Source organism: Leptonychotes weddellii, chromosome 9 (assembly GCF_054177405.1).
Source record: "Leptonychotes weddellii isolate Sample4059 chromosome 9, ASM5417740v2, whole genome shotgun sequence".
Classification (NCBI taxonomy): Eukaryota; Metazoa; Chordata; class Mammalia; order Carnivora; family Phocidae; genus Leptonychotes; species Leptonychotes weddellii.
The window spans coordinates 73759809-73772849 of record NC_138377.1 but is presented as its reverse complement, the minus strand read 5'-3'; the positions used below and the strand labels follow the sequence as shown (position 1 = coordinate 73772849).

General features: G+C 50.9%; 2 protein-coding genes and 1 non-coding gene across 6 annotated transcripts in view; 2 read left to right on the top strand and 1 right to left on the bottom strand.

The window, feature by feature from the left end:
* The first annotated feature begins 208 nt into the window (after positions 1-208).
* LOC102737214 (uncharacterized) lies at positions 209-1692 on the top strand. The gene is made up of 4 exons (XR_014148589.1): positions 209-494; positions 743-992; positions 1157-1189; positions 1389-1692. It is a non-coding gene; the product is annotated as an uncharacterized LOC102737214 (transcript).
* Positions 1693-2554: 862 nt separating this feature from the next.
* ZFYVE19 (zinc finger FYVE-type containing 19) lies at positions 2555-9477 on the bottom strand. Of its 3 annotated transcripts, none has more exons than XM_031038150.2 (11): positions 9274-9473; positions 7902-8023; positions 7684-7737; positions 7179-7297; positions 6934-7079; positions 6494-6605; positions 4229-4438; positions 3711-3790; positions 3292-3390; positions 3050-3177; positions 2555-2965 (listed from the first exon to the last, which is right to left on the bottom strand). In XM_031038150.2, the coding sequence occupies exons 1-11, from the start codon at positions 9325-9327 to the stop codon at positions 2887-2889; spliced, it is 1203 nt and encodes a 400-aa protein (XP_030894010.1). In that variant the 5' UTR covers positions 9328-9473; the 3' UTR covers positions 2555-2886. The 3 variants fall into 3 exon arrangements, with proteins under 3 accessions (XP_030894010.1, XP_030894011.1, XP_081687084.1); XM_031038151.2 differs by having other exon boundaries at positions 6494-6602; XM_081830958.1 differs by lacking the exon at positions 7684-7737 and having other exon boundaries at positions 9274-9477.
* A 157-nt stretch (positions 9478-9634) lies between these two features.
* Positions 9635-13041, top strand: part of DNAJC17 (DnaJ heat shock protein family (Hsp40) member C17) — a 43064-nt gene continuing 39657 nt past the window's right edge. For both annotated transcript variants that reach the window (XR_004078570.2, XM_006742475.3), the window contains exon 1: positions 9635-9776. Coding sequence is in view for 1 of the 2 variants with exons in the window: in XM_006742475.3 (XP_006742538.1) it covers positions 9699-9776 (78 nt within the window). In the remaining variant the exon portion in view is untranslated. The remainder of the gene's footprint in view (positions 9777-13041) is intronic.

Below are 13041 nucleotides of genomic sequence, written 5' to 3'. Positions count from 1 at the left end.
TCGCTGTGTCTCTCTCTGTTAAATGAGTAAAATCTTTTTTTTTTTTTTTAAAGATTTTATTTGACAGAGAGAGACACAGCGAGAGAGGGAACACAAGCAGGGGGAGTGGGAGAGGGAGAAGCTGGCTTCCGCGGAGCGGGGAGCCCGATGCAGGGCTCGATCCCAGGACCCTGGGATCATGACCTGAGCCGAAGGCAGATGCTTAACGACTGAGCCACCCAGGCGCCCCGAGTAAAATCTTTAAAAAAAAAACAGGCACTCTTTTTTTTAAGATTTTTATTTATTTGTTTGTTTGTTTATTTATTTATTTGAGAGAGAGAGGGAGGGAGAAGCAGACTCCCCGCCAAGCAGAGTGCCCCATGTGGGACTCAATCCCAGGACCCTGAGATCATAACCTGAGCTGAAGGCAGATGCTGTTAACTGACTGAGCCACCCAGCTGCCCAAACAGGCACTCTTTTTAAAGAACCCTAGCCCTGTTTCAGATAGAAAATAGGTCCTCAGGGGCGCCTGGGTGGCTCAGTTGGTTGGGCGACTGCCTTCGGCTCAGGTCATGATCCTGGAGTCCCGGGATCGAGTCCCACATCGGGCTCCCTGCTCAGCGGGGAGTCTGCTTCTCCCTCTGACCCTCATGATCTCTCTATCTCATTCTCTCTCTCAAATAAATAAATAAAATCTTAAAAAAAAAAAAAAAAAAAGAAGTACTATTAAAAAAAAAAAAAAAAAAAAAAAAAAAGAAAATAGGTCCTCAGTAAGTGTTGAATATAAGAATGAACGGGTGGTTTGAGGAAGGTGAGGAGACGGACTGAACGTGGGAAGCAGGGTAGGAGATGGGGGAGCCCCTGAGAGTGACTTTCACTCCAGCACCAGCTGGCCAGGCCCCTCTGAGCCCTATGTGATTCCCAAACAGGATCAACCAACTCCTTCTGAGCCTGAGATTGACCTGGAGGTTCTCATGGAACTATCCACAGAGGAACAGAAGACTCATTTGGAGGTAGAATGTGGGGCTGGGCTTAGAGCGGGAAGAACCCAGGAACCCAGGTTTTGAGTGGCATGGGAAGAACCAATTCAGAGGGGAGGATTCCTGGGAGGGCTGAGTGGAGGCTTGTGGGAAAGTGCTGTGGCTTGGGGACCCATTCTTTGCTCTCTTTCACCCAGGCTATTCTCCAAAACTGCCCCCGTCCCACAGAGGTAAGGGATGCTCTGCAGGTCTGGGGGTAAGAGGGGCCCAGAGGGGAGGCAGCTAATGAAGAGTGTTTGAGAGGAAGGCTTGGCCCTCCATCCTTCTCCCCTTCCCCAGCTCTGGAGACATGGGGTCGGGGAGATTAGGGAGGGCAGTGTGGTGGATGGGGGTGACCCCATGCTTTGATCTCACCCGTTTCTCTCTCAGCCTTTTATCTCTGAGCTGCTCAGTCAACTCAAGAAACTCCGGAGACTCAGTCGGCCTCAGAAATAAGCCTTGTGAGACTACCTTCAGCAGCCTCAGCACTGCCAGGCCTGCCCTGAACCTCTGAATCCTGGGCTGAGAGGAAATGGTCCCGTGGGACACAGACAAGGAACATGGAGGATGAGGAGGGACATTTGGATACCCCTAGTGTATGTGCAGTCACAGCTGGGCTTTCTGGAAGCCATTCATGGCTGTTGCCCAGTACTTTCCAGCCAAGTGGATAAAACCTTTGGGAGTCCCAGCTGAATGGTGTGGAGCATATCTTTCCTGAGGGATGGGGAGGGGAGGGTAAAGTGATATACCAGAGGGCCAGCATCCCGAGCCACCAGGCTCTATCCACACCTCCTCCGTCCATCTATCCAAATTGGCCTTGAGAATTCAAAGATCACAGTTCTGCTTTAGAGCTCATGATCTAGCAAGGCCCAGAGGCCAAACAAGAGGGCACCAGACTAGGACACACAGCATCCTGCATCACCAACAACAGGAGCCCAAGTGGCAAAGACTAGTTTCGAATCCCAGAGGAGAGGTAACAGGGAAAACCTAGCTGGGTCTGGGGATATCAGGGAAGGCTAAACCTTCCTATTCCCCCTGAATCAGGAGGCATCAGGCTGAGGACTGTCTTGAGCTGGCTCCAGCCAGCAGCAGAAAGAGAAAAAGCAGGAGCTAAGCAGAGAGGTGTAAAGGGTACAGGCCGAGAGGCCTCATCAGCGTGTTGCTGGAAAGATACTGGGTCTGAATGGCTGGCAGGTTGGGACAGGAGCTCAGGGAGGTGGCATCCTTTGGGAGTAAGGCAGAAAGCAGGGTAAGCATTCACTGTTTGTGCATGCGCTGAGTACGAGGGAGGCTGAGGAATCCAAGATGGTGGGGCTACGCTGGGCTGCCCAGAGCAGGATGCACAGTTCAGATCAGTTGAACGAATATCCACTGCCTACTTCATATGAGGCTTCCAGGGTGGATGGGACTGTTCCTGCCTGGAAAAGCCTGCAGGATGGCCCCACCTTTTTCCTCACTCCATAGGACTGGACTTTGAGTAGAAATCCTGTTCTTGCCACCTCTCCAGGGGCCCAGGCTCAGAGCCCACAGGGTTCTACAGATAAGAGTTGCTGGGCTTAAGACATCAACATTTTTTATTAGATCCACTAAGTGCCGGGGAAGGGCCCTGGGCCCTTGAGCAAGTTTCAAGGCTCATCACCCTTAGATTCAGTCTCGTCTCTTCCCCACCACACCTCATTCCCAGTCCAGGCTTGGCTGTTGGTGGGCTCCTGACTTCTGCCTTCACTCTGGCTACCCCCAGTTATCATCTCGAATGGAGAGTCCTTCCTTCCTTCCAGGGACACTGACGCTCAGGAAAGGGCGCATCCATGAGCAGTCTAGGCTGACTCACTCTCCCATTGGGTGCCCTGAGGCTGGGCCCAGAGGTGGGCTTGCCTGCCTGGTTTCCTCAGTGCTCTCGGCCTGAGCGCGGTGGGCAGTAGGGAGACGTCTGGTGCTCTTTAATTTCAAAGGCATCGTGGCCTTCCCTGTGGAGCAGAGAGAGACAGGTCAGGGGTCACGGATGGCCCTCGACTTCTCCCAGTGGAACAGAACATTCCACCCGCCCTCACCGGAAGCAGCGGGCACAGTAGAGGTCCCCGTCGCAACCAGTGCAGCGCAAGATGGCGTCCTCATTGCAGATGCAGCACCAGGGGAGCTCCTCTTCCTCAGCCTCGGGCCTGGCAGCCATGGCCTGGGCCTGCCGGGACCGGAGAGGAATGGGGGAGAGAAGTAAGATGTGTGGGAGACTGCTGCAGGAGCAGCTGGCCAGGCAGGGAGGGAGGCTGTGGTGGCGGCCGGTGGCTTTTCTCACCTCAGGCTCTGCCCTGCAGGACTGGGCCCGGGCTCGGAGAGCGGGCTCCACAGGGATGTTAAAGCCACTTGCCTCATCCAGGGCAGCTTCTTCCGTGAGCTGTGGACAGGGCGAAGAGGTGCAGCTCCCTGTTCCAGGCCTAGACCCTGACCCTCTTCCCCACGAGTATTTCTGTGCTCTGTGGCCTTAGCTTCTCAATCCATCTCCCTTATCTATTGCCTGTGGCTGCTGATACCCCATCTCCAGGGGCCAGTAGGCAGGTCTGGGTCATAGGGACAGTGGGGCCCCAGCCAGATCAGGAGCTGCAGAGAGGCCACTCAGCACGAGAGTGGAGGCAGGGTGAAGGGGGCCGGGTGGGGGGTGGGGCAGTGAGACAGGGACAGGACAAGGCAGGGTCAGGTGGGTAAGGTAGGGCCCACCTGCTGCAGGACTCTCTGGATGGCTGTCTCCTCGTCCTCATCATCATCACTGTCTGGGAGGTGATAGTCCTGGAGGGTCACTTGAAGAAGGAACGACAGGAGCAGGGGAGGAGGAGTAACATGGAGAGAGTTCACCCGAGTAGCTGTAGTTTTGCCCCCAGGAGCTGGTTGGCTTTCCAGTGGCACTTGTTCCAGAGCTAGGCAGCCTCTGTCGCCACTGATCAGATCCTGCCCTTCCCTGCCCCACCCTGCAGGGCTGGGGGACAGGAACAGAAGACTTTGCACCTGAAGAGACTGGGGGTCCCGGGCCCCTGATGCCTGCTATGTATTACTTTTCCACTCCTTTGCCCCAGTACCTTCCTTGTGGCTCTGGGCAGAGCTCGAGACCCCCGGGCACAGGAATTCCCAGCACCTGATTCAGCGTGGCCGGGAGTCGCCATTTTGTAGAGGTTGGCCTGGGGGTGTGTGGGGGCGCCTGCCCGATGGACATGAGTGAGTTGCTGCTTCCCAGCCCCTACCTTTATCAGGGTCCTGGCCCTGAAGCACAGCCAGGCGCTTGGCGAGGGCCAGGATCCTCTCCTGCCTCGTGTTCTCTTCCCGCAGCTCGATCGCTGCCTCAGCCAGCAGCCTGCTCTTCTCCTCTTCCAGGGACCAGGTGGCCTGCCCCGTGGAATTAGCGCTCTGGCCCTCTGGGCCACCTTGGTTGAGGTCATTCTGGACAGAGGTGGCTGGAAGGAGAGAAGCAGTCAGGGAGGCAGAGATATTCCAAGATCTCTCATCAGAAGCCAGTGAGCCCATTTCTCTACTTCCTTTAAAAACCATAGATTATCAGCTTTTTGTTCAGCATTAGCTCCTGTGGTTTATATTACCAATAAAATCTATCTTTCCTCCATTTTTCCAAATGTAAAAATACTAGTAATCTTAGACATGTTTTTTTCCAACTACATCCATCCCCACTCCTGATATTTTTACATGTTGCCCTTAGGATGGGTATTCCACAGTATGAGCATCACTCCCCAAAAAGATGAGGATATGGGGACACTAAGCCTCAGCCAGTCTCTCTGCCTTACAGGCTGGCATGAATATTTCCAAGCAGCAGCACAGAGAGGACATGAGAGATCAGGTTCTTTATGGCACTAGGCAGGAAGCTTTCTACGAGAGTGGGTGTGGCTCTGACATGGTCCCCTTTAGCTCAGCGTTTCAGAGCAGGAGATTCAAAATCAGACAGCTTTGGGTTTAAGTCCCAGCGCTGCCACTTAATACCTGTGACCTTGGTCAAGTTCCTTAAGCTCATCAGGCCTCAGTTTCCTTGTTTATAAAATATGGATAATAATAATATGTACAAGATTATGGAGAATAGTCAATGAGATTATATCTCTAAAGCAGAGCTTCTCAATCTTGGTTCATTGATATTTTGGACAGGACAATTCTTTGTTGTGGGGGCTGTCCCATGCCCTATATGATGTTGAGCAGCATCCCTAGCCTCTGTTTGCTAGATGCCAGTGGCACGCTCTAAGTTGTGACAACCAGAGTCTCCAGATATTGCTATATGGGCCCCCCTGGGAAAATCATCCCTGGTTAAGAACCCCTGCTCTGAAGCATTTGAAGAGCGCTGTCCAGAATTTTTTATAATAACAGAAATGTTCCATATCATTGTATTTGTGCTGTCCAAGACTGTAGTTCAACAGCATTTGAAATGTGGCTAGTACCATAAGGAACTGAGTTTTAAATTTCATTTAATTATTATTAGTTTTTTTTTTTTTTTTTAAAGTAGGCTTCACGCCCAGTATGGAGCCCAACGCAGGGCTCAAACTCTCAACCCTGAGATCAAGGCCTGAGCTGAGATCAAGCCTAACCGACTGAGCCACGCAGATGCCCCAAATTTCATTGAATTTTATTATTTATTTATGGATTTATTTATTTTCTAAAGATTTTATTTATTTATTTATTTATTTATTTATTTTTAAAGATTTTATTTACTTATTTGACAGAGAGAGACACAGTGAGAGCAGGATCACAAGCAGGGGGAGAGGGAGAGGGAGAAGCAGGCTTCCTGACGAGCAGGGATCTCGATGTGGGGCTCGATCCCAGGACCCTGGGATCATGACCTGAGCCGAAGGCAGACGCTTAACGACTGAGCCACCCAGGCGCCCCAGATTTTATTTATTTGACACAGAGAGAGAGAGATAACGAGAGCAGGAACACGAGCAGGGGGAGTGGGAGAGGGAGAAGCAGGCTCCCCGCCGAGCAGGAAGCCCGATGCGGGGCTCAATTCCAGGATTCTGGGATCATGACCTGAGCGGAAGGCAGACTGACGACTGAGCCACCCAGGTGCCCCTCATTGAATTTTAATTAAATTCAAATAGCCTCTTCCTCATCCTTATCATTAGCATCATTGCAGAGAACATTCGCTGAACACTTACTATAAGCCAGGCAGGGCCTTAAGTGCTTATTAGATTATCTCACTTACTTCTCGTGATTTCCCCGTGAGGTGGGTTTTACCACATACACCTCCATTTTATAGCTGAGGATAGGGAGACTTAGGTCATGAAACTTTCTCAGAGTCACAGAGCTAGTTTAAGTGGTAGAATAAGAAATCACTGATTCTAAAGCCCACACACTTATCCACGAGGCTTACACTGACTCCTGTTGGACTAAACTGTAGTTTACAATGTTGATTGGTCTGATTTATATTTGTGTCCCAGAGGGTGGGCAGCAGAGCCCATCCTACTTGGGGAAGGAGTGGGGGGCAGGTCCCTGGGGGACCCAGGTGGAGAAGTTACCTGGGCCTCCTCGTTGCCAGCTCTCATCAATAGCCACCTTCGCTGCCAGCTGTGTCAGCAGATCCTGTGCCTGTTGGGCTTGGGTCCTGGTGTCTGGTGGCTGATGTGCCTGCTGAGAGGAGGGAACTTCAGTGGGGAGCCAGGGGAGGGGGGAAGGCAACACTGTAAGGTGCAGAATAGTCTAGGTTAGGGGTGGATGCTGAAGAGTTTCCAAAGCTCAGGGAAAGGAGACTAATCCAGGGCCCATATAGATCTGGCCATTCTTTCCTGCCCCACCCCATCCTACTGCTTGTCCCTGGTTCCTTGGCCTCGCAGCAGGCCTGAGGAGCAAGAGGTGAGGATGGGAGGTTTTGCCAATTCCTACAAAGTACGTAAGTATACATGTATCTGGGCTTCTGCAAGGTCCTTATCCTAGGACCCCTGTCCCCCCAAGTACTCACAGGTTGGGGGGTCTGGGAAGGCGGAACTCTGCCCTGCAGTGCAGCAAGCCGTGCCTCCATCTCCTGGGTGGAAGGGATGGAACCCCGGGGTTCATCCCTCAGTGCAGCTAGCCTGGCTTCTATCTCCGCCTGCGAGGCCACTGACTCTGAAATGGGTATGGAGAAGCCCTGTAAGATCCCGAGGAATCCTAGTCCCAGGAGGCGTGGATGGTATCTTTTAGGTCACCCAGTCTGCCCCCACTCACTGGGCTTGTTCTGCTGGCGGAGCCGCGCTAGGCGCTCAGCAATGACTTGGTCTTGTTGGATCAGTCCCTGGCTCTGGACAGTGCTGGGCTTCTGCTTGGCTTCCAAGGCAGCCACACGCCTGGGAGGGTATGAGATTAGGCTCTTGAAGAATGCAGAAGGGAGGGGTGAAGGCACCCACTTGCCGTTTCCCATTCAAATCACTTCTAGGCCTCCAGGGCAGCCTCCAATGGACAATATTCTGTGGTCCTCATTCATGTCACCCTGCAGCCCAATCCAGCTGACCAATCGAAGGGTCTGGCTGAGAGGACAAGGTCTACCAAGAAATGTTTCTGGAGAGAGGGCTGATGAGCTACTGTCTGAGCCCAAGAGGGCAGTCAGGAGGCTGAGAGATGATTTTCTCTGGACCCTGTGCTCATCTGATCTAGAGGCTGGGAAGAGAGTCCTACCCTATGGCTCCTTTGTCTTTTCCCCATCCCTATTTGTCTCTGTCTGTTCAGCACTTACTTCTTGTAGTTCTGAGGTGGTGACCACTTGGAGGCATTGGCAGGAGAAGATCCTCTATAGAGAAGATACCTGGTATCAGAAGTCCCGCCATCTGCCAGTCAGTACCTCCCACCCCAAACACTTCCTGAGCTGATCTCTCGCCACAGAGCACAAAGCTGTGTGGGCTGGCCAGCCGACTGGTACCATGCTTGGCTAAACCCTTGACCATGTCAACTCACCTGGTCAGGACCTCGTGGCACTGCTTGCAGACTTTCTGTTGGGTATTCCCAGTCCGGGGCACCACTGCACTGAAGCTAAGGCAGCCAGAACAGAAGGCCCGGCCACAATTCTTACAGCCATACTACAAGAAACATGAAGTAGGAGGTTCCATCTCTCACCCAACCCTGCACGCTCCTCCCTGGGACTCTCCAAGCACACAGAGAGGGAAGACACTGAAGTTGTGACCAGCTGCTGGGAGGAGGATGAGGAGTGGGGCCCCTAAGGCCTGGGGAGAGACAGGGATGGAGGGTCTTTTATTCAAATCAAGTAAAGCTTTATGCAAAATTCCCATGCTTTCTACCCTGTCTTCAATTCCCCAATGCTGGGGTGTAGAAAACAAACAGGCACAACTTCATGCTGCAAGTCACTGACTCTTAACAAAGGAGTATCAGAGAGTGCAGAGCCCCTGCCTTCTCTGCCTTAGCAGAGATGGAGGGTGGCTTGGCTTCAGTATGGGATAACAATGGCCTCCATTTATTAAGCACTTACTGTGTGCCAGGCACTAAATTCAGTACTTAACAATCATCATCTGATATAATCCTCAAAATTTATACACACTACTTTACTTAATCCTGATGACCACCATTAATTATTATTACTATCTTAGATGCGGTCAGAGAGGTTACATGACTTGCCCAAACCAAGGTGTTTCCATGAATAAGACAGCAGAGCTCAAATTTGAACCCTGACCACCCTGATTCCAAAACCCAGGTTTCTAAGTGCTACAGGGATCTGCATCCCTACTGCTATTCATTCATCCAATCTGGTTCCTATCTCCTGGTCACAATTGAGCAGAGGAAACCTATAGTTTACCAGGAGAACTTAGGGGCCTGTGCAGAGGACAAAAGAGGCCTTGCCATGGTGCCCCGGGAGCAGGAGGAAGGGCAGTAATCTAACTCAAGAAACCTGGGAAAGGCAGACTGCATGACGGTGAAGGTTTCAGAGCAAAGGGAGTAACCGGCATAGAGTGATGGAGAGTGGTCACAGGATAGTAACTAAGACTGGGCTGCGGAGGAGCAGAGTGGAGGGAACGAAACAGCTGCATCTTATACTTGGTGGAGAGAAAAACCTACCTTTCTAGAAAGGACAGGAGCGTGCTCTACAGTTTATAGGGCACTTTCACCTCCAGCACCTCTCTGAACCCTCATGTCAACCCCGAAAGGGAGGGAGCGTTAGCCCAATTTTACAGAAATGGAAACTGAGGTTCAGTGACTTCATCAAAACCACACAGCTGGAAAGGGGCCATAAAACCAAGTCTACGGACTTCAAGTCCTGTGCTTTTCCTCCACTCCGGTCCTCCCTGGCCCTCTAGCCCGCGGGGAGAAGACTCGCCTCCTTCTTGAAGAGGGTAAACTTGACAGCGCAGCCGTAGCACCTACTCTCCATTCTGGTGGCCGGCGAGGCGCCGCAGGTTCCACAAAACTGAGAGATCGCGACCGCCAGGTCCCGAGACCCTTGGACTTTCCCTAAGCCCCGCCCCCGCCCCACGCCCCTTCGCGCGGGCTTGCTGCGGCCTCTGGCAGGAAAATCGCGGTCCACGCTAGCCGGAGAGTGGTAGCGGCAGACGCGGGGGCTGCTGGGAGGCGTAGTTCATTCACGACTGCTCCCTTCCTTCGGAGGCAGTCAGGCCTGATCCAGAACACATTTCCCAGGGGGCTAAGCGCCATTCAGTCCGTTTGGGATGACAGTCCCCGGAAATCGCTACGCACGCTTAGACTCTTGGGAGTTGTAGTACGAATCCAGTCAGGGTTGGAACCATGGCGGTGACCAAGGAGCTCTTACAGATGGACCTGTACGCGCTGCTAGGTATCGAGGAGAAAGCAGCGGACAAAGAGGTGAGAACGGTGGTGAGGAGGGCCAAATCCGACTGGCCTGCTGGCCCTTCGTGTCTTGGCGCCTCGCCAGCGCTGGTACCCGCTTTCCCGGTTCTGCCGGGCCCTAGGGAGGGGAGTGGGGGGCGGCCCGACGGCCTCAGAGGCGGTTTCCTAGACGTTTCCTGGGTGGTCTGAGGGCCTCACGAAGAATTGGGGTGCACAGAAGGGAGGCTTCTAGCGCGGGGTACTGTGCTCTTCCTCTGGCCCTTGCCTAGGAGAGGCATCTGGATGATCCTGAGCGGGAACCCGAGTCCCCTCCCTGCGCCTGCGCAGTGTCAGCCTCTGAGTCCGCTTTTGCCTTTTTTAGCTTGAGGTTACTTCATAGTCACCCCCTGAAGGCTGACTGAACTCCGCCTAGAGCGTAGGGCGGAAAAAAGACCTGTCTCAAGGCTCCTGTACTCCCTTGTCATCCCTTTCTTGACAATGTGACCTGTGACTCTGCCATCTCTGTTTTCCATCCCAGCCCATTGTTGCCCTCTGAAAACGTGCTAGTGGGCTCAAAGCGGGAGGATCAGAAGAGTAAAGGCAAGAGGGCCTGAAGTTCCACGGGAAGGTGTTGATAAAGGTGCCAGGCAGTGGAATACTAACTGATCAAGCTGTAATTAGGATTTCTGTTATCTTCTGGATAATGGTGGAGGTTGTAGCAATGTAGGAAAGGGAGGCAGATAATTCATCAGATGAAAACTAATGCCTACGAATGGCCCTGTACTTCATGAGCTGTGTGAGCTTGTGAGAAGAGGAAGCTCTGGACAGAAAAGCAAGGAGATCAGTAGGGTCCTGAAGGAGGGATGCTGTCAGCCTGCACGTCACTGTCCCCTGCGACTGCAGCTGAAATCAGAAGTTGGCCATGGATGTGTACAGAACACCAAAAGCTTCTGCTACACCTGTCTCATAACTCTTAAAATTTAATATTAATAATGCCCAACACCTATATAGTACTTACTATGTGCTGGGCACTATTGTGAGTGCTCTACATTTTTTTTTTTTTTAAGATTTTATTTATTTGACAGAGACACAGCGAGAGAGGGAACACAAGCAGGGGGAGTAGGAGAGGGAGAAGCAGGCTTCCCGTGGAGCAGGGAGCCCCATGCGGGGCTCGATCCCAGGACCCTGGGACCATGACCTGAGCCGAAAGCAGACGCTTAATGACTGAGCCGCCCCAGAGTGCTCTACATTTGTAAATTTAATTTGTACTTCATTAATAGTGAGAAATTACTTTGGACATTTTGCACCAAATCCCGCCAGTGTGTTGGACCCCTGAAATCGAGAACTTCTGAGGAAGGTAATTGGGAGCCGTTGATGTGTATATCACTCAGAGGTGGAGGTGGGTGGATGAGCTGCCACTAAGGGAGTTGGGTGAGGCCATTGTCTAGACAAGATACCAAGGTCTAAGCAGGCCAGTATCCAGTTTTCACTCAGATGAGATAAGGAATATGTGAGAAGCCTCTTTATAAAGGGTAAAAGGTGCTGTTCCTACCTGTTAGTAGGGGAGGCACAACTATAATATAAGGGAGAACATAGTAAATTCCTTAAGAGGATATTATAAATGGCCAATAAGTACTTGAAAAGATGTTCAGTGCCCCTATTCATTAGGTAAATATAAGTCAAAAACCACAATGAGATACCACTTTATACCCATTATGATGGCTATTATTAAAAACAAACAAACAAACAAACAACCAAATACAGAAAGTAACAGGTGTTGACAAAGATGTGGAGAAATTAGAACCATTGTGCATTGTTGGTGGTGCATCTGCTGTGGAAAACAGTGTGGTGAGTCCTCAAAAAATTAAACATAGACTTATATGATTCAGGAATTTTACTTCTGGGTATATACCCAAAAGAATCGAAAGAGACTCAAATAGATATTTGTACGTCCATGTTCATAGTAGCATTATTCACAATAAAAGGTGGAAGCAACCCAATTGGCCACCATTTCTTCTTATGTGAGGTTCCTCTTACATGAGGTTCCTTGAGTAGTCAGATTCATGAGATAGAAAATAGAACGGCGGTTGCCAGGGGCTGGACGGAGGAGGTGGAATGAGAAGTTAATGTTTAACTGGTACAGAGTTTCAGTTTTACAAGATGTAAAAAGTTCTGGTGACTAATGGCAGTGATGGTTACACACTAATGTGAATGCACTTAATGCCACAGAACTGTACACTTAAAAATGGTTAAAATGGTGGGGTGCCTGGGTGACACAGTTGGTTAAGCATATGACTCTTGATTTTGGCTCAGGTCGTGATCTCAGGGTTGTGAGATTGAGCCCCACATCAGGGCTCTGCGCTGGTCATGGAGTCTGCTTAAGATTCTCTTTCCCCCTCTCCCTCCAACTCGCAGACCCCACCCCCCTGCTCTGGAGCCCTCTCTCTCTACAAAAAAAAAAAAAAAGAAAATTAAAAAATGGTTAAAATGGTAAATTTTGTTATGTATATTTTACTTTTTATTTTTTAAATTAAAAAATTTATGTATGTATATATATATGTGAGAGAGAGCACAAGGTGCAGGGGGAGGGGCAGAGAGAAGGAGAGAGAGAGAATCCCAAGCAGGCTCCATGCTTGCCTGATGCGGGGCTCAGTCTCTCGACCCTGAGATCATGACCTGAGCCAAAGTCAAGAGTCAGAGGCTCAACTGACTGAGCCACCCAGGCTCCCCTGTTATATATATTTTATAACGAAAACAACCAACTAACCAAACCAAACCAAAACCAGCACAAAGAAGAATGTTTGACAAAGACCATATGTGGCCTCCTAAAATTTTTGGCCTTTTACAGAAAAAGTTTGCGTACCCCTACTAGAGTTAGGGGCAAGGTCAGCTCCACCTTTCTGTACATGGAACTTCCCCCTCTACCGTCCTCCTAGTGTAACAAACCTAGGAGCCCAGAGTAGGCTAAACACCACCATTGGTGGAAATTTAGAGACTCAGCAATTCCTAGGTAGAGATTTTTGTTCCCATTCCAGCCTCAGAGGAGATAAGCAGGGCACGGTATTATCTTCTTGTAGAAAAGCCTTGAATTGAGGACCTGGGTTTGGTGTGGAAGTGCTCCTGGGGAGAGGATCATGCCCTGGGAATTCAGTCCCTTGCTAGAACCTGAAGCAGTGAGCCCCTTATTCTTACCTGCTCATGTGCGTATGTGTGTGCATGTGTGCATGGGTGCTCACCCTTCCCCCTCACTCACTCACTCAGTCTCTGCTGGGGCAGGGCCCCAAGGTTTGCCAATATGAAG

Bases quoted from the DNA above. Each gene is read 5' to 3' on its own strand.
- ZFYVE19 (XM_031038150.2), bottom strand. From the start codon at position 9,327: ATGGAGAGTAGGTGCTACGGCTGCGCTGTCAAGTTTACCCTCTTCAAG. The intron at 7,738-7,901 runs GTGAGTTGACAT...TCTTCTCTATAG, and splicing joins TGCCACGAGGTCCTGACCAG to AGGATCTTCTCCTGCCAATG. The intron at 7,080-7,178 runs GTGAGTGGGGGC...TACCCATTTCAG, and splicing joins CCGCCAGCAGAACAAGCCCA to AGTCAGTGGCCTCGCAGGCG.